Source organism: Phalacrocorax carbo, chromosome 12 (assembly GCF_963921805.1).
Source record: "Phalacrocorax carbo chromosome 12, bPhaCar2.1, whole genome shotgun sequence".
In the NCBI taxonomy this organism is placed as follows: domain Eukaryota; kingdom Metazoa; phylum Chordata; class Aves; order Suliformes; family Phalacrocoracidae; genus Phalacrocorax; species Phalacrocorax carbo.
The window spans coordinates 5,364,478-5,389,715 of record NC_087524.1 but is presented as its reverse complement, the minus strand read 5'-3'; the positions used below and the strand labels follow the sequence as shown (position 1 = coordinate 5,389,715).

The 25,238-nt window shown below is 39.7% G+C and overlaps 1 protein-coding gene across 5 annotated transcripts in view; it reads left to right on the top strand.

Moving 5' to 3' along the window:
- Positions 1 to 1,662: 1,662 nt before the first annotated feature.
- Positions 1,663 to 25,238, top strand: part of EXOC6 (exocyst complex component 6) — a 97,197-nt gene continuing 73,621 nt past the window's right edge. For 2 of the 5 annotated variants that reach the window (XM_064463825.1, XM_064463828.1), the window contains exons 1-5: positions 1,665 to 1,858; positions 21,944 to 22,115; positions 23,400 to 23,447; positions 23,567 to 23,657; positions 24,564 to 24,609. In XM_064463825.1, the coding sequence (XP_064319895.1) occupies positions 1,737 to 1,858; positions 21,944 to 22,115; positions 23,400 to 23,447; positions 23,567 to 23,657; positions 24,564 to 24,609 (479 nt within the window). In that variant the 5' untranslated portion in view covers positions 1,665 to 1,736. Of the gene's footprint in view, positions 1,859 to 3,995; positions 4,110 to 21,943; positions 22,116 to 23,399; positions 23,448 to 23,566; positions 23,658 to 24,563; positions 24,610 to 25,238 lie in introns of those variants that run through there. The other 3 variants (XM_064463824.1, XM_064463827.1, XM_064463826.1) reach the window with 3 other exon arrangements.

Genomic DNA, 25,238 nt, shown 5'->3' with positions numbered 1-25,238 from the left:
AAACTGTACGCAAAGCCTCTGTAAGTATCGAACTCACTTAAAAATCACATAAAACATTCACAAAAGCACTCTGTATAAAGCGTCATGCTTCCATTGCTGCATCCTATTTTTCTTGCAAGCCATGGTGTGTGATGGCTGCGTGCAGATCCAAGGCACCTGTTTTACCTGGCCCGCCTGTGCTCTGCCACAGTGGCAGCAGACATAGTTTCTTCTGTCACGTGAATAAGCTTAAGCTTCAGCTTAATAAATAAATTCAATGTCATAAATTTTGCACTTTACTTTTACAGTTGCCTCATAATTGATAAATTAATACTGAATCTGGTGTATGTTAAGATAAGAATGAGTAGTTACGATATCCTTTTGTCTGCATTTGTGTGACATCCAGTGGCTGGATGGCTTAATCACAGGCTCCCATTGCTTGTGAAAGGTGTTGAAATGGCTCACAACTCTGTTTAGAACATGAAAGCAGGAAATGTATTGGATATTAATGCTAGCAGAGCAATTGCTTAATTTTGGTTTAAAAAAAAACAGGTGATCAAAGCAGCTCGTTCAAGGGAACACCTTACAGATTTGTAGGTATGTAAATTGTTGTAGCCGTCAGAGCACTTTCCCACCGCTCCTGATGTGAACTCATCTTCTCAGTGTTCCCCCTGGGCACGGAGAAGTGAATAAACAATATCTCACCCTGGTCAGAAATGAGTAATTTCTGTTTTCCTGCATTTAACCATTGAATGCACCACGAGTGTCAAGACTGTAATCAATTTTGTCAGAAGCAGTACTGCGATGGAGCCAAATTTTTATTAAAACCTTTGAAATATCCAAAATAACCAAATATAGTAAGATTGACTGTGCCACATAATATTGAATTAGGCTTCTAAAAAGTTGTTTTAATGGAAGGGTCTAGAACTCCAGTCTCATGTTTGAAATAGCTGCCTGAAATTAAAGTAATTGGTGACAGTTTTGCAAAATATTTTCTATGCCATCCTTGTAATGACAACGACTTGGCAGCAGCACTGCTCTCAATATTTGTAGGAGTTTGTCCATTCTCTTTTTCTTCCATGCAGATAATGAATTAGTAACAGTTTTGTTTATTGCACACTCACATAAAAACCACAGTTATCCCAGAGCATTTTTGTACACTATTATAAGTAGCACCTACTAATGCTGAAAAGGAAAAAGATGAGAACATAAAAGTTTCTCTGCTTTTCCAGTCTGCTTTACAAGATCCATAAACCTGCTTCATAAATCCAGCTAATTTCTTGTGTGTGCAGGCTTTTTATACAGCAAAAGGAAAAATACAATATTTTAAAAGAAATATTATTTTTAATCTCATAAAACTTAACAGAGAAATTAAGCACTGATGTCTAGTGTCTGAAATGACTTTAAAATTGTGTTTTCAAACTGACTAAATTGCAGGCTTAATATTTATTGCTGGTGAACTATTACAAGGATGTAAAAATATTATTTTTGCCAGTAAATTTCCTGTTAAATAAATTGGACGCACACGCAAAAAGACTGTGCAGGCCTGCGTACTGCATACGAGGCAAATGTTACCGGCAGAGACAGGAAAACAGCAGCTGTGCACCATTCTTGGACACAAAGTCCTCCGGAGTCACGAGGTTAGCGCAGGATCTGTTTTTTCATGCCTGGTTTTGCTGACTACAGAGTCACTTAGTCAATGATAATAATCAGAATAAAAGTCCTCTCCTAAAGTTAGTCCAGTTTTATGCTAATCTATGGCAAGGAAAAGCAAGTCAAATCTGTCAGAATTGTATCTAGAAGAAAACAAAGATCAGATATATGAAAATGCCCTTGCTGAGATCCAGTCCTTTGAGCTGCCTCTTGGAACCACCCTAAGGTATGCATATTTTAGATAATTTTATATTGTTCATTTGTTCCATTCTATAGCTGTTCTTTCAGTCAGCCCAACATATCAGAACCTTTGTTTTCCTGACCCTGAAATCTACAGGAAAGTTGAATTTAATTTCAATGTGAGGGGCCCTAAATGAAAGAACACAAACCAAGGTCACCTACTCAGCTCTTTCTTTTCACCAGGACAAAGCTATCTGTTACTGAAGGCTGGCTGCAGATTCTCTGTGAAGAAAGAAATTACTCTTAAACATGAAAACAAGGGGAAATTTGCTCTTCCCTGTAGAAGTGTTTTTAGTGTGATGTTAAAGGCTACATTTAAAAAGAATTGTTTCTTATTCTTAGATTTTTAATAAATGCAACTTTTATTAATCACTAAAGAAACAACCACTTAAGGTTTTACCATTAATATTCCTAAATATCTGAAGATTTTAAATATTTTTTTTTTCATTTGCAGCTTATGGAAGCTGTTTAATGATAACAGTGCAACTGAAAAAAATTTCCTCTACATATTAATCCCTACAAAAAGTAATACATTATTACTATTATGATGTTATGTACCTAAGTATATTGTCAGTATCTGTAGCAGAGTTTTAAAAATAGCCTGCCTGGCACTGTAGGCATCAGGTTGCAGTGACTATCGGGCTAAAGAAAGAAAATTTAATTTACCCTGAAAAATGTACGTGTCATTCTATTAATTCAGTAATTTGGTGATGGGAAAAGAAAGGATCGTGGGAAGCTTGTTACTGCATTTGAGTGATTTCTTGAAGGAAATACTATTGCAGCAGTAGCCTGTAGGATTTTTCCTATTTTCTTTCTGCAGCATTCACTTTGTAGGCACTTGTCTACATTTGGAATAGCCCTTGTTGATTTAGTAGGTGTCATCAATAAATTCATCTGAATCAACACTGAATATGATAAAACCACAAGCATAGACAAGATGTGTACGGTCTTCAGTGCCATTTATTAACTAGCGTCCAGGTGTAGTTGCACCAGGGCAGGAGAGATGGTGAGTGATTACAGTAACTGGAAGGGTGCCAAACACAATTGTAGCTGGCTGGTGTCTAGACTTTGATGCATTCACAGCTGTAAACTGCTGTCAGTTCCTCACTGGAAAAGTAGCCACACATCATCACCCTGAAGTTTTAAACTTCAGGCCTATCTCTTTACATTGGCTTCCCACTCGTGCACAGATAACTTTGCACAGAAAGCAGGTGTATCCTGTCTCCTGAGTATGCAAACAAAACCCAAGGACTAGCTCTTCTTTGGCCACAAACCACAAAGTGTAAAATTTAAATAGAAAATGGGCTATTCCTCCTTCTGTGAAAAATTAAGCCTTGCTGTACGTGGGCTCGAGGGCACTAGGAAACAATGCGCCAGTTTCTAGTGAAACACAGCGAGCCAACGCACAAAAAGGTGCACTTTTGGGTTGTTCTATTTTTACCCCGTCCTCCAGATTTCTATCACCTAAAGAATGGAAGGAAACAAGCCGGTGACCTAACCCGAATGCAGTAACCCCTGCAGAGCATCCCCCGCGGGGTAGGGGTCGGTGCCCACCCCGCCGCCGCCTCCACGCTGGGGCCGGCACGGCCCGCGGTACGCGAGCGGCAGCTGTTAAAAGCAAAACAAAAGAAATAAACAATTTTTTTAAATCCCACCCCCAAAGCCAAACGAGAACTGGGCCAGAGAAAAAGACCGGTTTGGACCCTGTAAGGCGTCTGTGGCGCGGTGCTGCGGGGCGCGGGCGGCCCGTCCGCAGCGCAGCCGGGAGCGCGGTCGGCCTTTGGGCGTCCCTCCTGTCACAGGGCGCTGAGGGGGCGGCAACAGGCAGGGGCGGCTGCCCGCGGTCCCCACCGGACAGCAGCGCCCGGAGATGCCCGGGAGGCGGAGGGGCTTTGCCGGGAGACCCCGGCCCAGCCCTTCCCCTGACAAGGGCCGCGGGGCAAGAGCGAACTGGGGTGACCCAGGCGGGCGCTGCCCCAGTGCGACCCGGTCCTCCTCGCCCCGTGCCGAGCCGCCTGCCCCGGTCTGCGCCGGGAAGCCCGCCCCGGCGGCTCCCGCTGCCCCCCGCCCGGCTCCGCGGCCGCCTCCGCCCTCGGTCCCTCCCCGCCGCCTCCCGCCCGCAGCGGCGCGGCCGGCGGGTCCCTCCCATCCAAGATGGCGGAGAGTCTCCCCGAGCATGATCGGATCCTGCAAGAGATCGAGAGCACCGACACGGCCTGCGTGGGACCCACCCTGAGGTGAGGGGCGGCGGCGGGGGCCGCGGCGCCGGCGGCGTGTGGGGGTCCCCCGCCCCGCCCCGGGGAGCCGCGGCCCGGCCCGGCCCGGCCGCGCTTTCTGACAGCTCCTCCCCAGAGACGGCGCCGGGCCGTCCGCAGCGCCTCCAGTGGGAGCGGCCGCTCCGGGCCCGGAGGGGGATGCGCAGCCCCCCGCGGAGGCCCGACCGCCGCCTCCCGCCCCGGCCCTCCACAGGGTGGCGGGGGGAGAAGGGGCCGCCGCGCTGCAGTGAGGGGCGGGAGCGGGGCCGGCGCGGGGGTGGGCGGCTGTCACCCCCGGGCCGGCGGCGCTGACAGGGAAGGGGGTCCGAGGGGAGGCGACGGCTGTGCCCCAGCCCCTGGGCTGGTCGCCCTCTGTCGTTGTCTGCCGGGGAAGCGGGGCGCTGCCCGTCTTCCGGCGGGGCCTCGGGGCGGGTGGCGGGGCCGGGCCCGCTGTGGGCTCCCGCTGGACCCGGTGCCGGCCTCTCCGTCGGCCCGGCGGGGAGGGCTTGGAGATGGGGCATCTCCCAGGGGTGTGCCGGTACCCCCGGGCCAGTGCTGGGAAAGGGACCGAAACCGTGTTGTGGGTGGGTGTTTGCATCTGCAGGGCTCCTCCGTATGCTGCCTTCCCTAACGCAGCCTGAAATCTGCCCCGGTCAGGTTCCTTCTGGAAACGTGACAGTGTTCAGAGCATTTCTGAAATGCCATGACTTCAATATTTAGGTTTTCTTTCCCCTTTTCCCTCCAGTTCCATATACAGCCGAATGGTGTAGCGGCATGTTGAAGAAAAGGGTTTATCTTTTAGAGAGGAACGTGTCAGTGCCCTTCAGCGTGAGCTGGGGAGAGAGGGGCAGGGCCTGGAGGGAGGGAACCGGGGTACGGAGGAGGTACAGGAGGAAAGGGCATCTTCATCCTGGAGCTGTGGTGATGCTGCCCTGACTGGAGATGTTTGAAAGAAGTGGAAAAAGCACGGACACTGGCCAAACCGGGGAGGGAGAACTGTGAATTTGCACGTTATCTCTGTGGGAAGGCACGGAGAGCCTGTGTGCAGGGAACTGGAAAAGGCAGTTTGTGTGGCAGCATGCTGCAGGGTGACGAGCACGTCGCTGCTGGCTTTCCCTGGAGAGGCAGTGGTGTCTGCTGGAAGGCCTGGGCAGGGGTGGGAAAGTTCAAACGCTGGGTAGGTGGACGGGGAGCCCAGTCCCAAGAACTGATGGAAGAGAAATAAATGTACATTGCATGTGAAATGGGTCACATTTCACTTTGCAGTGAATGTTTTTGTGATGGGCTGCGTGTCGCTGCAGTGGGTCCACCAGCACCAAGGGCTGTGTGGGAGGTGGAAGTCCAGGCGTTTGTGCGAGGCTGGGGCTAATCAGTCTTCAAAGAACCCAAATGGGGAGTGTGTCTGGGCCACCCCACCATCACCCAGGGGCTACTTGTGGAGTCAGCCGTGTCCTGGAGGCCAGCTTGGAGCAAACTGTGCTCTCATCTCCCCTTACTGTTCCTTAAACACAGCCAGTGTTGGGAATAGTGTGGAGGTGGTGAAGCTGAGTGTCACAAGATGCTTCACCTGTGAGTGCTTGTGAGCTCAGGTAGAGAGAAAGCAGCTGAGATGCTTTCAGACTTGAGTTGACCCTGGAGACAGATTAACCATGTTTCAGCTAACAAGCCCAGGCAAGTTGGAGCTGATATCTGCAAAAAACACACCAAAACAGAAAACTTAGCAACAAGATATTAAATGTAATTGCAGTTTTGCTACCATCTTAGTATAGAGCTTGTATTGGAGGAACCAATGTAAAGGGCGTAGAGAGAATCAGGCTGCACAGTGGAAGAAGGCCTTTGGGTGGGGGAGGGATGTAAAAGGGGGAAGGGAAAATATTAATCTCTCATCCATGTTAAACATTTGAGATGTGTAAAATTTTTTATAAATATGAACATTTAGTTTCTTAATTTCTTTGTGTGTTCCTGTCCTTTCTTTTTCTATTTGTGTTCTATCTGTTATCTAACATCTTGTTATCTAACTGAATTTTCAGAAGGGGAGTTTTGCATTGCTGAATTTCAGAATTTTTAGAAATGAAGTACATGTTGGTCTGATTTAACCTCTAGTGTTCATTTACAAATCAAAAATATGAGGCTAAAGAATGGTTACAGCTGGCTGAATGTTTTGAAAGAAGTCTAGCCAACATTATAGAAACACGCTGCTGCTTTATAAGAACAGCAGTGCTTAAAATCAAAACTGTAGCTATCTGTTCAGCTATGCCTGTTGAAATTTGTGAATTGCTGTGTGAAACTGAAAAATCTAAAATCCCACATCTGATTTCAAGATCTGTTTCAGTGAACACAAGCATGAATGTAAAATGGAGCATTATTTTCTTCACAAGATCTAGGTTTTACTTGCCAAACAATATAAATCAAAGAAGTGAGTGGAGTCATTCTATGTGCAGTTGCATAAGGCTACAACATAAAATGATCCATTGATTTCCAGTCGTGGAAGCCATTGATGCCAGTTGTCTCATGTAATGACTGAAATGACATTCATTTCATTACATGAGATGGAATATTTTTGTCATCTATGGTCTATAATGCTGGAATAATATTTATAGCATCATGACATGAAATAAAGTACCAGTGTACCTACTTAAATAGCAGAACAAAAGGAGGAGCTTGAGGTGAGCAGTTCACATAAGTAGTGTGAGGTAATACTAAATGCTGAATATTGTAGGATATGCAAGATCTGACTTATCCTTAATTGTTCATATCAAGATCTTTATATCTAATGTATCTGTGCTTCACAAAGGGAGTGTAATTTTTTTGTGGGCCTTATGTAGATTCCATGGAAACATGTTTCTGCTCTTGTTTTTCTTCAGTGTTTCATTTGCTAGTCTGGTACAGCTGCCTCTGCCAGGGTGCTGTTTCCTACCCTGCTGGAAGAGCAGCTGCACTTGTGCTTGTGATGTAAAAAATAATAGCATGTATTCATATATAATGCTCTGTGTGTAATTTGCAGATAAGGAACAACATACAGAGTGATCCCGTGGGTGATTTTCTAGTGCTGAGATCCACCCATGTATAGGAACATGAAATGCAGGTCCTTTATAGGAGGAATCAGAGTACAGGTAGTACAACTGGGGTTATTTACTCTGAAGGAGAGTAAGTTACCTCCTGAAGATTGCTCTGCATCTCAGGAAATAGAAAATGAAGAGATTGTATTTGATTCAATTAATTCTCATTTAAAATTTTAAGTGGATGAATTTATTCATTTAAAATTGCTGTTATTTAACTTGCATCTCTAAATTTAGTGACACACACTGAATAATTTTAAATGAGACTTAAATCAACTGTATAACATGCCTTTCATTAAATAGGCAGACTGTGTATAAAGCAGGCCAGGATTAATTTTTTTTTCAGCAGACTGTGAAACTTTTATCAGTGTCTTTCTAGCTTTAATGGCTAACTAAATGAGATTAATGACAACACCTGTTAAAGGCTCATCACTCTCACCTTTTTATATAATGTGTTAATATTTTATAATTCATGCCATATACATACTGTTGGGCTTTGCAAAACCAGGGAGAGTTGTCAGCGCATTTCTCATGTTTGAAAAGGAAAAAGACAAAAAGAAATAAAGAAAGGCAATTCCCATATCTGTCTCCAAAAGAAAAGAAAAAAAATATTAAACAGCTAATATTTTCAGGCACTCACTGAACTCCGTACAAATACATATTAGCAAAATTTCAAGAGTCAATTTTTAAGAGTGTCTTCACACTTCTTGAACATTTTGTTGGACATGCCAGGGTAGTTAATAAGATAAATTCTATTCAGAAGGAAATAATTGACCAGCAGGTAAGCTGGTTAGTTTTACGTTGGTCAAACTAGGTCAAAGTGGCACTCAACAGAGTTGATGATGATGTTCTGCCAGTGTCCTCATACGCTATACTTCTGGGTTTTTTTGAGCTTATGGTAATGTGTAATATCTCAAAGCCCTTTAAAAAAAAAAAAAAGAATTAACTCTTAAACTCTAGTTTAGCAGTGTATTGCAGAAGCATATGGTGGACTTTTTCTGAACACTTCATCTCATGAGCTTTGCATCACTGAGTCTGCAGTGTTCTGTGATCCCCATGGACAACCTGCCAAAGGAGTACCTCCATGCCCATAATCAGCTGGCTAAACAACTAATACAGAAGTAAAATAAAATTTAAAAATTATGGGGGAATTGATGATGGCAATTTTATAGCTAAGGTGGAGTTGATAAGCAGGTGCTATTGCTATTGATGTGTCTGTACATGGGATGTACTCTGTGATTTTGACCCATTGATCACAGCTCAGAAAGCTCCTCAGAAAGTCAGTGTAAAAATGCTTTTAAGCAACTTCTCTGTTCCTCTGCTCCTGAAATCTGTCATCACCAAGCTGATGTAAGAGCATCTTCTAGACTGCCGTAAGTTGTGCTGGCCATAACACTTCTTTGCAGAGTTATTAGAGGGCCTCCTATGAAGATTTCTTACTGGCCCATTGTCTCTGGCTATGGGAGTCACACCACCAAGAGCTGTTAGGTTGCTGTGTTTCTGTCTGATGCCACAATATGCTGCGGTGACCTTCCGCTGACCTAGGACTGCATTTCGCTGGTAAAAGCAGCACTGAGCCACCCAGCTGCAAAGCAAAACCACTTCTGCATTGTGCTGCTTTTTTCTCATTTAGGTTGAACAGAGTTTGGAGGTAGGATGTAGAGTTGTTGTGAGTCTTATAAATGAATATGGATGAAGTGTTAGAAGTGGACGTGAACTTCCATCCTTGTGTTGCAGGAAAAGCTGAAGGTAAAAGGCTTGCTTCAGTGAGGCATCATTAGAGGAATAAATTGAGGAAGAAAAGGTAGCAATAGTGATCCAAGCCAAGACTATTTTTACCTTTTCTGACCAAGGTTTCGAAGAAAATTCAGAGGTAGAAATATGGGGTGAGAGTCTAATTCTGCTTTTACTTAGTTGTGGTACACTTTGCAACTGCAGGTGCCTTGCCCAGACTGAGGGCCGTAATCTGTATTTTGGAGATATTCCTGTATCCATTGAGGTGCCCTGTCCAAAGCCAAGTGAACAAAGTGCCTAAACTACCCTTTGGAGTATGACAGGATACTCTGAAGTCTCAATGTAACTTGCCTTAGTGAAAGTATATGCTGTTATTACTAGCAGGCATGATTTAGTTATATAATTCTGTATCTTTAGCGGGATAGTTAGCACGCAGTAGCATAGGCAGTATGAATGACTTCTCTAGATGTGGGAAGATAGTGCAGCATTAGCACAGTCGCAGGCTGGGAAATACTTTTTCTGAGTGCTTGCCAGTGGGCTGTTGGGATTTGTGATGTGGTTCTCCAATGACAGAATGTGGTTGCCCTCATTTTGCCCTGTGGTCTTACTTGTCAGGTATGATTGTCTAAAGGCATTTTTCTGTGTTTTAATTATTTTGGTTTTGGATTATGAGCCAGCAGTTCGCATTTTTATCTATAATTTATCCTTGTTTTAAATATAGAGCAGACATAAGAGGACTCTGAGACATCAACCAATGCTTTGAATCAGAATTGAAATGGTTTGATCATGTATTTCAATTTCAAATACTATGAAATGTTTTACATTGCAAGCTATTTTTATGGTTTTAAAAGCAGTAGTCTGTGTCTTCCTTGATGGTCTGTCTTCAAGCCCCTGCTCAGTTTTCAAGTTAATGTGTTTTGTTCCTGGTTCCCTTTCGAACTGAAGTTACAAAGTAGCCCAAAGGAACTAGAAATCCCTTGTATGCTAGCTGTGATCTTTTTTTGATCAGGTCATAGAGTGTACTTGGATGTGTATTTATGTATCAGTTTATCTTTATTATAATAGCTAACTCCTGTTTTGCAACTGGGTTGCTATAGAGTAAGGAGAATGGCCTGCTTGATGAGAACAGTATATCCTGAAAAACCAGTGGCTGGCTTGTAGTGTGGGTTGCAGGTTTTGTTACTTGGTGCAGGATTTGATGATATTCTGAGTGTTTGAGTTGAAAGGCAACAGTCAGATAAAACAAATGTGAGCAGGTCTATCGCAATGTGTATTTCTATGAAGGAGCAATATTTTCTTTACTGCTAGTCCATTACATAGAGTCAAAACAGTGTAGAAGAGTGCGTGCTGCAGGCTGATTAAGCTGGCATTTATATATTCAGCAGCAGAACTGCAGTTCTGATTTTTCTGTGGGCTAGCGTGATATTTCAGGCAGATTTGCCATTGGTGGCAAAAAATATTTTAGAAGTAGGTGAGGATTCACTTCCATTGATGCAAGTTTCAACATAGTACTTCTCTACTTTTTATAAAGCCTGAAACTGTTTGTGGGTAATAATATCTGCAATGCATTTTTCTGTTGTGCAAAAAATCTTTAGGTTCAATGCTGATTAAGTTTGTCATGAAATATGTGTCAGCAGATCAGGTTATCTTGATCTTTTTAAGTTTTCATGCATCAGTTTCTGACTCAGTTCTTGCAGTGTTTTCCAAATGGGCAACTGCCAAGTGAAGCTTTAACCTAACTAGTAACCTATGTGAAATGGCTCTCTCCAATTTCACAAATATTACCAAAGAGCTTGAAATTGTTCCCATGTTTAGGAAGCATGTTTCAAAATACATTAGAGCTTTTAAAATAGAGGGATCATCTGCTGAGATATCTAGTATAGTGTACTTGATAGGTGGCTCATGCAGTTTGTATCATTATGTCTCATCTAAATTTAACCTTCTCTTCATATGAGTGGCTTATTCACTGTTATATCAGTTAAATTCAGGAAAGCCAATTGTTATTCATGTAATTTCTTCATCAACTTGTTCCTCAAGCTGATTTTATTTAGTGTCTGTTGACCCAAATTTTGGACCTGCCATATGCATAGGAAATGCATATTTTTACATTCTTCACAAATACCAGTCACATGGGTACTTATTTTCTTGCAGATTTTGTTGGGAAGCCAACAGCATACACCGTACTCTACCTTCCTGTGTGCATTGCTGAACCATTGCTCCAAGCCTTTGCAGTTTCCTCAATACAGATGTCTACCTGAGGAGTCTGAGCGTAATTCAATTAAATATAGGCCTGGTTTTGACCTGTAAGTGCTAGAGCACTTGCACATACAAGGCTGAAATTACAGCAACTGCAGTTAAGCAAGTTTTGTCATGCTGCATTTTATGGATTCTACTACTAAACTGAGCTCATAAAAATCTATGAGGATGGATATTTCTTAAATAATGCTTCTAAGATAATGCCAGGAGTGGGTTTGCAAATAGGAAACTATTTCTATTGGTTGTAGTAAACTATTAAGTACTAACTCGTTCAAAAACATCAACCTAGCTTTGCATCAGCATGAAGTAATCACATTAGATTTTATCTTACTGAAGGGCTTGCTATGGATAGTTACAAAACTAAGCCTGTTGCCAGACTTTCTGCCTATTATCTGGCAATGGATGAAATGCCCAAACCACAGACCTTGGTAAAACAATGACATCATGTTCAATTTGATGTTCAGTTTAAAGTATGCTCAACAACACATCTCTTCCTCATTTTGTCCATGTCTACTGAGGAATTAGTTGTATGCCTGACAAACTGTGTCCTATGCAGCAAGGGGTTAATGATCTCTCCTGGAGCCTGGCTGAAGCCCTTCCTGTACCTCAGCTTTGGCCAGTAATGGCAAACTAGTAGGGAACTTAATCACTGACAGAGGTATTAAGGAGGAAAGCAGAAGGTTTTAGAGTGCATCAGCCTCAATGGAAAGACTTGGGGTTTGACAGAGAGGACTCAAAAGATGTCTTTGAACAGCTCTGCCCTAGGGACTGGCAGAGAGGGCTGGGACTTTTTTTTTTTTTTTTAATATAGCATGAGAAAGGTGTTCAGCTCTAATACTGTGAGTGAGATTTTCACTATGTCTCAGAGGAAGTAATGTGCTTGTGAAACTGCAGTGAGTGTAACTTGCAATTCTCCCATGAATCAGAGTAATAGAAAATTAATAATGCATGTACTGTAGTATGGGTACCTAGGGGAATACTCTTGAGACATTTCAACTTCAAAAAGAAGTGTTTAAACTTTCAAGTATCGTGTACTTCAATTTTAATACACTCTCCTTTCTATTACAGGCATTTAGATGTTTCTGTTGGTAGCAGCTCTCACTGGGACTTTCACAGTTTGCACGCTTCCTTACGCACAGAGTGACTTTGAAGGATCTCTACCCCATTGATTTCAGGGAGGCAGTGTTTTCTTCCAAGTTTTGTTTTTGGTTAATTCCAATATAAAAGTAACATAGTTGACACTGTTTTGTAGGGTATGTTTGTTCTGTTTTGTTTCATAAACTTCAGAAACAGTGATGAGGTAGCCAATGTGTGGTACCTCATCTTGAAATGTGGAGCTTGTGTGGTGTGCTGGAGTGTTGCCTTTCCCTGAGGCGTGAACAGATTTTCTGCCGCTTAGTCTGTTTATTGAGCAGGTAGACAACTGGAGTAAGGAAGCAGAGAGTAGTAGAAGTCAGTCAGTTCAACGCTGTTAGTTGCTTACTAACAGAGACAAACACTGAGTTAGTTTTAGTTGGGCTTTTGAATTAAAACCAGACTTTTTTTTTTAAAGTCATCTTTCATTTTCTTCAGTGATCCTGGGAGAAGTGCATGTGCAAAGGATATATAGTACAGGCTGTTGATTTGCATGAGAGAAATACACGATGATTTTCTATGTATAGGCTATGTGAGCTCATAGTTAACAAAAATTAATAATATAAAATTAGTGGAAAATATATGCTTTGGTTATATGTTTGCAGAGCAATGTGACACATCAGAGAATTATCTGGTTCAATCTGTATTGAATAGAATACATTCTTAATCAAATTGCGTTTGGAACTTTTAAATTATTGGGTATTTTATTTAATCTGGAACTTCATGATTTCTAAAACAGTATATTTACATCTGTGTAGTGTTGGTATTCAAAGCTCATTGAAATAAGCAACTTAGGCATTTGTGACATTAAATGTTCTATTTCATATGTTTCGTGAAGGCTTTACCAATAAGATTGGTACATATTTTTCTGATTGGTACATATTTATCTTTAGGTATTACCAAATACATAAATATTTGTCTAGATTATGCCTAAGGCACCCCAGATAAAGAAGACAGATTAGCTGTAGGTTGTAATAGATGGCTAATTATTTCTGGGACATGTGTCATAGAAATCTGATCAAATCTTTAAAAAAAAAAACCTTACAAGCTCACAATTCTATTTACAGATTAATCCATTGCTCCTAAAATGGAGCAGTTTATGTTACAGTCTGTGGAAATATCAAGGGAAGATGAGAATATTGCTATATGGACTTCAGTTTCTTCTTTGATTTTCTGTGAAATAACTGGTTCCAACTATTTTCCACTGCATCCATTTAGGCATATGAAGCACATGGCGAAACTTGGCATTTTGTTATGTGGCAATAGCTAGTACCAGAGTGAGTGAAGCTGGCATTTTCTTTGCTGTCTTTTTTATCTACTATTACAACACAAAATTAAAAAAAAAAATAGTAGCGCAGCACTTGTTTTTCAGTTTCTTGCTTCATACATCAGTAAGTCGCACAAAGGCTTAGCAGGAAGAGGCATCTCCTTGGTCAGCAGTGTAAAAACAGGAAGGAGGAAGTCTATTGCAAATCTGGGTTTACTGATTATCAGTTCATGTTTCGCTGCAGAGGATGTCCATTAACAGCCATCAGTGTGATCCATTGCTTATCCAGCATGAACAATGACTGCTGTAGTGCTGCTACTACAGAATATGGACCTTGCTTATAGGAAGTAATGTTAACTAACAAACTGTACTCGGACCCTTCCTGCTCATAGAAACAGGATACTATTAGTGAGAACAATTCACAGAAATTGCACATCCAGGAAAACCAGGCAAGTAAAGTGCAACAGCTAAACTAAGATTAAGAAAATCTTTTCTCTGATTAGGCCGTAGCTCGAGTTGTATGTTGCTCTGGCAGGTAATGAGATCTTTTAAATAGAGCGGTGAGATGTAATTATGAATAAGGATGGCAGACCTGGACCCTAGTTAGCGCCTCACATAGAAAGGCTGCTTAGGTTTTAAGAAATGTGCTTATTACCATAACTCTAGTTGAATTACAGGAAACACCTGGACATTATTTTATAAAGCTTCTTAGGGTGTATGCAGCAACCTATATGAAGTTACTCTGTGGAAAAATCCCTACAAAGTTTGCAGTTTGTGTAAACAGAAAATATCTTTGTGTATTGTAGGACAAAGGAAGTTTCTGCAGTGTTTCCTGTGAAATTGCAGCTTACATGGAATGTGTGATACAGTATCATGGTTAGGGATGCCATGGTTATAGTCACAGTGACAGGTCTGTTTTTAAGGGCAGGATCTTAATTTGCATAGTCAGTATTTTGTGCTTGCTTTGATCCAACCGAACTCATTATGCAAATTTGAACTGTAAATATTGCTTTATTTTATAACTTTGTTTAATCTCCCCCCCTTCTTTTTTTTTTTTTTGCTTTGTTTTAAATCAAATGAGAAATGGGGGGAGAGGACAAACATCTACTGGGACACTTCTTGCAATGTGTGTATGGGAACTAGTTGAGAGGCCAGCCTCAATACAAAATTGGTGTTTGTAGCAAAATATGAATTCTAAAAACATGATTTTCCACAAACACAGTTTCTTCATTTGAGAGTTGGTTTATTTGTTTGTGTGTTTTAAATATTGCTTTGAAAAATTAAATAAAAATTGTATATCTGAGTTTCTTTTTTTGTGATTTGGTTTAACTGATCAAAGCGATCAGCTAAAAATGAATTTTTTTCCCACATTGCTAAATCTGAAGCTCTACAAATGAATCTTTTTCTCTTGTGTCCCTTGCAGTTCAGAAGTTGCATGGTCAGGCTTACATTCCATGTCAAATTTGTACAACTATTGTGCAGATATGTGTAATTCCCATCATCGTTACAGCATTCATGGAGATGTAACTGATTGGCACTTATTAAGTGGTTATCAGTACCCTGAAAGGAATGTATGGATACAGTTTTTAATTGCTTCATACGTCTTGTGTAATCAGGAAATGAAAGACTTTGTGGCAATGTAGGCAGGGGTGGGAACCTGCAATTTGTCCTAGAAATGGGACAGAACTGGAGGGGTTGGGGGTGTTTGAAAATGGTGGAAGGTGTAAGTCATAAGTGAGGAGTTACTTTGTCCTGTAAAGAGATTGGTATTTTTTCTCTATATTCTGACATGCATTTTTTTTCCTATTTTTTAAATAGATGATCTGTTTATAAAGTCTTTGCTGCTTTTAGAACCTATTATTATAAATGATTACTAGGAAGAGAATTGTTCACTCTAAAAATTTGCAGTAATGCTCCATAAGCTTAGAGGTGTTTCTCCTGAATATGGGTTGGAATTAAAAATCAAATCATTGCCCATTTAAAAAAAGTAAAAACAAACACACAAAACCTGAAACCCCAAAACTGTCAAGAAATAATAAATTTTTTAGAACTCAGAAGGGATTTGTTCGATGTATTTTTTTTCTTTATCTAATAGACAGTTTTAGTAAAGATTTTAAAATGTCAGTTATTTATCACCAAACAGGAATTCATATTATCTTCTGAAACATTATCTTCTTGTGGAAGTATGGAAATTTTATTTTTAATAAAATAAACCCTTCAAATTAATTTTTGCTTGAAGCCTGAGTACCTGAGCAGTTCTGCTTACCGTTACTTTAGTTCTCATTCTGATCACTCTTGCAAATCCCATTTCCATGCTAAACTCCCACTAAGTAGATTACAGTGGAAGTTGTGTTCAGGTTTCTGATGATTCTCATTTTCTGGTGGAAAGATGATATAGATTTGAAGACTGGGGATGAGGAGGGAAAAAAGCAAATTTGGGGTATTTGCTGAACTCTCAAAAAATGTTTTTTAGGGTCTTATCTTTTTACACGTACTAGTCTACATGCACTTCTTTTGCCTGCCTTTCTAGAAGTCTGGTCAATGTATTAAGTTAATTTCTGGGCTTATGGGTTTGGTTTTTTTTTTTTCCTCCTGTAACTTTTTATATTCCTTCTCCTTAGTGAAGTGCTGATTCTCTTTTAATCCCATTTGCACTCAGGCATTTAATGACATGTATCCTGGTTGCATGCACAGAAAACATTAATATGAAATGATAGCAGAAATATATTTTTGAAGCTGTACTGTAACCATATGTAAAGACATCTGTGATAGTGGCTTTAGAGAGATAATGCATGTGTATGGACTTGTCATTATAGAATGGATCAGATGATTTGAGGGTAACTGAGTTTTTAAAAATCATTATTTTGTGAAGAGTCAGGTGGAATTCATGGTAGGTCAGGTTTTACAGTTCTTGGATGAATTTTAGCTCTCTGGAGATTAGCCTTTTTGCTTACTCAGTGGCTGGTATTTTTCTGTATAGAATGGTGCCCTCTGGTGCTTCAGTAGATTTTTGCATATAAACACAAAGCATCAATAAGACCTATTAGATAGATATTTTTCATATTGGGTATCAGTTTTGAAAATAAAAACTTTAGGGAGGTTTTTTAATGGTATAAAGTAACCTTGTTTGATTTTCTTCAGTTGGAAAATGGTTGCACATCTGAAAAATCCTCCTTCATTTTTTTTTTATTGAGACCTGAATTCAAATCTGTTTATGCTTGTCATTCTCCCTTCAGCCCAGCTGATAGGAAAAGATAAGGTAAAAGTATCTCTGTTGCAATAAAATTGAGCCAGTGACTGAGACATCTTTCTCCTTTAGGTTAAGCTGTCTCTGACTATTGCTAATTCATTTTTTGTCTCTTTCGAGTACTTTCTGCACTATCTTGTATTTACCTAGACTGGCATTAGTATGACTCATATTGTCCAGTTGTTGAGATGAGTCAGAAAAAAAGGTCTCTTTGTCTATATAGAGTTCTGGGAAATATAAACAAATAACCTGCTACACATTACCAGAAAAAATTCTTCAGCTCTGCTTGTGCTCTTTACAGGTGCCCTGCTTGCCCCATCAATTAGGAATGAAAATAGTACCTGCCCTGTCAGTGATTCACAGTACTGATCACTCAAGTTAATGTTGTCTCATTCCAGACTGAAAATTAAGGTGGGGTGGGGTGGTGTGATGTGTTGGGGTTTTTTGGGTTTTTTTTTGTGCCAAAATCAAGGACAAACTTCTGTTTCCACATCAGTGATTTTTTTTTTTTCTCCAGTTTGAATACTCATACTGAGGAAAAGCTTACTCTTCAGAGTTTCACAGTGTGAATCAACCACTAGTTGTCTATAGGTTTCTAAAGCTGTATAGGTCACAGGTTGAAAGCTATTATAACACAAACTGATCATGTCTTTCAGTTTTGCACAGTTCAGATTTGTGCTATGTTTCAAGCACCGGCATCCACTTCAGGGGCCCGTAACGCTGAAGAGGATCTTTCGTTCAGAAATGTTTAAATGTAAACAAAATTGGAAAGAATTATAAATTACACATGTAAAATTTATCTTGATAGCCTAGGCACGTTTGCCCCTTTTTATGACACTTCCTACTGACATATGTGAAGCATCTTGAAGTGAGGGAGAGATTTTTAGGGTAGAGGTAGTTGCATGTAGTAGTCATCTCCTGAAGAAATGCATCTGGAAGGGTTACCACTTCCTCACTTTCTTCCCAGCAGAACTGTGTGTGTGTTGTAAATTCTGTTAATTTTGTCTTGTAATTTAAAAGAATTAGCTATAGGATGCTTTCAGGATTCTGTGTCTCTCTCCAAGATGCTGGAATAGGGTGGTTTGTCTGCCTGATAGTTTATCTCTGGAAAGTGTAGAATTGCTATCAGGATTGCTTGCAGTGCCATAATCTGTTGAAATGTATGCCTTCAGATAATTATTCAAAGATAGCAATTACTTTATTTAGATACATATAGGTAACTTTTGAAATGTATGTATGCAAAACAAGCTTCAGTATCAGAAATAAACCTTACTGTACTCTCTCTGAAGTTCTATAATGGGCAAATCAGGCATGCATTGCCTCAGTTGTGTTTGCAGTTTTGAGAAAAAAGCCTAATTTCAAATAAGCCTAATTTCTGTCCGTGGCCGGAGGTGGGATGGCTCTCTTGAGTACACTTACACTTTCAAAAAGGCCAGTGAGTGCTTTAGGTCAGACTTCCTTCTGAAGCCTCTGAAATAGGATATGTATTGTGTTCTAAGAGTACAGCATCTTAAGAAAGTTAGTAAAAATGTTTGTGTTCTCACTTCACAGCTAGGTCAGAGAGTTGGGATGCAAAATGTGAATTTCTTTTAAATACTGTGATGATCTATTTCTTTAAATGTAAGCAGTCTGTCTCAGGAGTTTTTCCACTAGTGTGCTGAAGAGGGTTAATTTGTTATTGTTCCCACAAGATGGAGCTGTCTACATATGTAATTAATATGGAATTTATACTGTCAGTGAACCTTAAGGAGCTCTGTCAAAATACTGTTTTAGATCACAGATCACCATTTTATTAGTACCCCTGCAGAAAAGAGTGTAATGTAGAGCATAAATTAGTAATGCTTATTTTAATAAGGTAGGCTAATCTTGTGGTTAAGCGGTGCATTGGGATGTACACAGTATTGATTTCTTCCTCCTCAATTTTAAGCATTTATTCCCTGTATGATTTTGAATTAAATATTGTGATGATACCCCTGTTAATTATCAATCAGTACCTTATTTATCATCATTAAACTGAAGTATAAGTAGCTTTAATACTGAGGAAAAAATAATAAATACTGATTCTTGTAACAGTGAATACTGTATTGTACATCTTATGTGCTTCCAGAATTTCTGGCTCTGTTGTCTAGAATTGTTTGCTAACATTTTAAAGAGAAATGTTCTGATCACAAATTATTTCCCTCTCTCAATATTTTAACAGCATGTCTGCCAGCGTTGGCAGATCTGAAACTGATAAAAAGGTATCAAGACAGCCATGCTGAACTGCAGCTACTGGATACCCTAAACTCATCAGACAATGACTAAGTCCAAAAAGACAGTGCAATGCTACCACCAAAGAAAGTTTGGTGGTACAAACTCAAGTATGGAGCTCCTATTGCACCATCTTTTTACGGTCTTGTTCTCATTTTGGGTATATTTGGTCTATTGTGTTTTACTACTGTTTTCACTTACAGTTGTGTTACACAAATTACAGTTATGAGTACACAGCAATAGATGGAAGTCTCCTGTCTTTGTGGTAATGATACACCTTTCTCCCTGCCCTTTGAGAACACTGGAAGGAGACCCAAACTTGGAGACTCCTTCCACCCTTAATGGAAAGGCTCAAGGAAGCAGTAATAAATTGAACTTTTTGCTGGTTTTTGCTCTACCATCCACTGCAGTATAGATGGTGAGTCCAGCCCAGTCAGGGGAAGCTTATGCATGCCTGATATCTGTGAAGGCACTATCTGATGCCTCTGGTCCTCCTAATCTTGTTATTTCTTCTTGAGGAATGGTGCTCTGGAGACAGGTAGGTCTCCCTCTGTGTCCACCCTGTAGGTTCCAACATCTCTGACCCTTTTCTTTTAGAGCAGCACGCATGTAACCAGCTCATACTGTGTATTTTGGAGAACCACAATGTCAGTTGTTGAGCCCTTTTCTCATTCCTTCCCCATTTCTTTGCAGGTAACAGCCTTATGTTCTACATGCTTCCCCCCATGTCTTCAGATGCAGAACATTAGGTTGCCTAATGAGAGCTCACTTAATGCTGACTGCGTCTTGCACCTTCCTTTCCTCCCAGGCCAGGTTGCTGCTTTTCCCTCCAGCCAGCACCAGGTTCTGGGTGCAGGTGTTTCCTACTGGCAGGTGTGGGTCACTCATGGACTTCCACCACAGCCCTTTAAACCTCAGTCGTCCTGGGCAGCCTTGGGGGATCCCCTTCAGGCAGTCTGACAGGAACCTTAGGAGGAGAGACTGACTGTCACACATTTGCTCCTTTCAGCTGTCATTTTAAACTGTGGTGGTGGAAAGGGTGAGGGTTATTTTCCCCATAGTGAACCACTTCATGGGTCAACAACCTTGGATTTTCCCCTGGTGCCCTTTGGAGGAGAGAGCCTGCCTTTCAGTACCATGGCCTTATTTTCCTATCAATTGTAAACAAAAGGGGGGATATTCTAGGAATATTTTATTTAATAGATTTTTTCCCTGAGAAAATATCTATAGCAAGCAGGCTATCCGGAATTGGCTTTCTTCCTTTGGCTTGTTACCTTTCTCATTTCTCTAACTTCAGTTGCTTCTCTGAGTATATTGTCCAAGCTTAAAAGGAAATCAAGAAGGATGAATAATCTAGTTACAAGAGTCTTTTCAATACCCTGTTCTATATCCTTTTCTTCCTTGAAAGGTGAAGTCCTTCTCAGCTGTAGGTCTGTTGAAGGGGTGATGATGACCCCAGATCTTGGCAGAGCCCAGCTGTCTGGTTAGCAAAGAGGTTCTTGAAGAATATGGGAAGTCATACTTCTCCAAGAAGATCAGTAGGGAAGTCATACTTCTCTCTCTAGTCAGGTGTTTTAGGGGCTTTGACTGACTGTGCCTGGGTCTTGAATTTAAGACTGTACTACTTCTACAAGCAACGTTGGGACCATTGGAACTTCAGCCTTTCCCCCTGACACCATCTTAAGATTTTTATTATTTATTTTTTTTTAAAAGCAGCTTCTCCTTACAGCTTTCTGGAGAAAACTTTGTGATTATGGAAGGAAATTAGAGGCTAAAAAATAAATTTAAAGATTTTTATAATCTGATTTTTTTGAACGCTTGTAGATTGCAGTACATGTTTGTACATGTATGACTATATCATCCTCGTATTGCCACTCTCATTCTATCTGAAAAGCTGCTTCAAAAATTACCTGTCTCTGCTGTTGCTGCTGTATCAAGTTATCAATAAAATTTTGGAACTGCCTTTGCCTTACCTTTCTTGGGAGACTTCATACCTTTGTTTTCTAGTATTGTTCTCTGTAATACCTCTTTTTTTGCTTCCTCTGCTAAAGTCTAAAGCTTTAGATTTCCCCTATCTTCCTTGCTCACTCTCATGCTTGAGCATTTTTCCTGTGCAGCTTTCTATTTCTGACACAGCTCAACAAGCTACACCGGTAATTTCTGCTGGAGTCATGTTCCCTGATTAAGGTTTATAAGTGTACTGTTCAAACAATTAGTAAAATAAACTAAAAGACCTGATTTTAGCCATTCCTGAAAGTTAGATCCCATTGAGGTAGCAGCCTTAGGCATGTCCGTGTCATGGTTTTGCTTTAGGAGATGTTCGGCGCGGGCCGGAGGAGGCAGGGAGCAGTGGGGATTGCCTTCCACCAGGAGTCCGGCTGCTGCCGCACAGTGCTCTGGTTGTTCTGGCTGGAAGCATCCAACCCTGATTTAGTTGGATAACTCTGATGTTAGGAATACCAGAAAAGCAAATTTGTATGTTTGCACTTCTTTATATTTAGCGAAGAGTGGAATTTGATGGAAAAGCGATCCATGCTATTTGAGGTGGTCGGAGAAACTGATTCTTTTGTACCCGTATTTGAGCATTAGGGCATGAATAACAGACCAGTGAGGCTCAGGTCAACCATGATGTAACTGATTAAGCACCTGGATTAATGCCATAAGGGCTGGGTTCAGTTCTCAGTTTTGCACCATTTCTTTCTTTTAATGCTGATTTTGGTGGAGTGGATCACAAATGATGCCACTGCAACATCAAGTTTGCGTGCTTTTATTTTCTTTTTAAAAGAGCGAGACTTCAATAAAGATCCTTGCATACTGTTTTTAACTGGGGGGAAAAGTAAACTTTGATTTTGTTATTTGTATTTAACAGGTCTGTGTATGATGACCAACCAAATGCACATCAGAGGTTTATGGAAAAACTAGATGCCTGCATACGTAACCATGACAGGGAGATAGAAAAGATGTGCAATTTTCACCATCAGGGTTTTGTGGATGCTATTACAGAACTTCTTAAAGTTAGGGCTGATGCAGAAAAATTAAAGGTAAGGAACCAGTTTTTCAGAGTTTCGTATATCATTGTCTTTGAATTTAGAAGGAGGACTTGACACTTACTGAAGAATAAGAATTTGGTGATTATCACATACACTCTGATGTTTGCAACCATTTTTTATAAGTGGATTATTTAGGAGTTGTGATTAGAGCTGTGTTGCCTGATCCAGTAATTTACATTTACAAAGCTGAATATTTAATTAGGTCTAATTCTGATTTTTTTAAAATGTATGTTTTCAGAAAATATTACCAAAATTATTTTGCCCTTTTTAAAGGCTTTCTCAGAAGGTAAAGAACAAACGGTAAAACCAGTATTTCCAACATCGGTCTTGTTCTCATTATGCGCTTATATGTCAGATCTTAGAAAAATTTAAAATCTTGATTAGAAAAAAAAAATACTACAACTATTCATGAAAAATAATTTTGTTTTACTCTGTAGTGAGTATGAGAGTAGGTGGAGTTAGTAGTTTTCATTAGAAATGAGAACTAACATTTACTCCCAAATCAGAACGCGGAACAATGAATTATGAGATCCGTCCCTTTTAGCTCTCTTTACACTTTTGAGAGCAAAATATGCACACCAGACAGAATGAGCATAGTTCATCAGAGGTTATGATTAGAAGAGCATTATATAAAGGATATTCAGATAACAAGAGACCAAATACAGCGTCAATGAGGTCATTGAGCATCTTTGTTCAGAAATTAATGAGATTTTTAATAAACTAGAATGTGCTTCCTTATTATGATGACCTAATGAGTCACTTACTATGTGGGAAAATCTGAGGTCGAGCTTTGCCTGCACCTGCAGCATTAAAATGTTGCTGTGGTTTGGAGATTTCCACGTTTGATGTTAATCAACCACCCAGTGTTTGCATTCAGCAAAGTATGAATGTTTAATTACCATAAAATGCAATCACCATTTCTTACAGACAATGAATGGCCCATAGAGCTCATTGAGGTTATCAAAAAGGGACCAGTGGTCAATTGGGTCAGTGATTTGAATTGTTTGACAGACCTACAGAAACAAGGAAAGTTCAAAAATCCCAAGTAAATTTGAGAAGTTTGCCACAGAATCTGTTAGAAAGAACTGTCATAAGTAATTGAAGTTAACAAAAGCCCTTTGCGATCAAAAGTTCAAGTTCAAGCTGTAGAGTTAATTTGAATTTGCATTTCTTTGTTCTAAGTTTCTCATGAAGCATGATCTGATTACAAGGGTGAGCAGTCACATCAGGGCAATATATGCATATTTGTCTAACAAAGGTGAAATTATTTTTAAGGTCCAAGTTACTGATACCAACCGAAGGCTTCAGGATGCTGGGAAAGAGGTGAGAAAATGGTGCTTCCTATATGGGCATTATGTATATTTGTAGCAAATGAAACTTACTTGCATAATTTATTTGTGGTTTTTTTTTTTTTTTAAATTTTTGTTTTTTAAATCTCTAAGGTGATAGCCCAAACAGAGGAAATCATCCGATGTAGAATTCAGCAACGGAATATTACAACAGTTGTGGAAAAACTACAGTTGTGTCTTCCAGGTGAGTGACCTGTAGCTAAGTATGATAGCAAATTAAATAAAATAAGTCACAATAGCCAAAATGAAATTTTTTAAGTTGTAGGTTGTAGTCCTGTAACATCTGGCTTAACAAAAAAATTAACAGGTTTTATAAAGATGTAAACACGTAGCTTCCATGTCTTTTACAATACTTGACTTAGAGCAGTTATGCCACTTTGTGAGAAGACACTGAGACAGATTTTAATGATGCTAACAATGTAGCCACATACAGCTTTAAATGAAGTAATATTTTTAATATGATAAATAATGAATTTGTTGCTTAAGAGGGTGGTTTTTACTGTTTGAATTCTAGGCGAAATACTAATGATTCTATTTCAATGTTGTATTTGTAGCTGTGTGTCATCACAGCCTTTTTTTTTTAATAAAACATAAAAGCTCTAAATGATGTTTCAGAAAGGTAATATTATAGGATTGCACACAGCTCTGTAAGGGTTTTACCCTTTTCATGATACTGGCATAAAACAGATTGGAGAATTTTTCTTTGTAATGTCTTATTGTTGACTTGTGAGTGCAGTAGGTGGTACTGTTGCCATTTAATGGAGACAGGTCATAGACTGGTAATGCAGATGAAGTTATGGTATGTGGGAAGTGAATGAATATGTTCGGTATATATATTGTCACTGTTTTGTTTAATCTTAATTATTTTTCATTTAAAAGCTGTCAAGAGTTCAGTTTTTTCTTTCTTAGCTGTGTTCTAGAAATTTTTTTGGCTGGTTTTATCACATTTATGTTACAGTAGGAATTAAGTCAGGTAAATTTAGCATATCCTTTTCTATGGTTTATTTTGTCCTTTACAGTATATATTTTCTTCTTTTATTAACTAAAGCCACAGTAAAATCTCTGGGTTAATCTGCTTGTTTTTATGCAGTGTTGGAAATGTACGGCAAACTAAAAGAACAGATGAATGTAAAAAGGTAAGTGAAATTATTTCTGTGAGTAGAATATAATATTTGTAAGTAAAGTGATAGAATAGCAAACACTGATGTGGGCAAGTAAGTATTCTAAGTCCTGAAGCTTGGTACGTGTAGTCTTCTTTTCATAATACCTTGTCTGTGTTTCAAGAATGTCACTGCAAGCAAACAAGTGTTATATTAAAAATAAATACTTTTAGGAGCTTAGTGATTACCATGAAAAATAATGTTTACTTAAATAAGCATGAGATGTAGTGAAATTATGATTCTAAAATGTCAAGTAAAGTGTATTATTTTTTTAATACTTAAAAGAATTTGAGTAAGAGTAATAATATTCTTGGGGAGTAAAAATCTTTCAGAGTACATTAACACCTGATTAATCTGTCATGATGTATTTAAGTCAAATTCATAGTCCAAGAGAAAAGGACATTTCACTCCATATATCTTTTTTAGACCTATCTGGTATCTGTATGCTCATCTTCTGTGTACATAGGACTATGAGAATGAAGTGCAGAAAATGTGACTTGGTTTTTTTCCCCCTCTGTGACAAATTGATATGTTAAAAAAAACCAAACCATAACGGAAAATAGATTTCTAGAATAATGGTTTCTAACTGGTTTGTGACTGGTTGC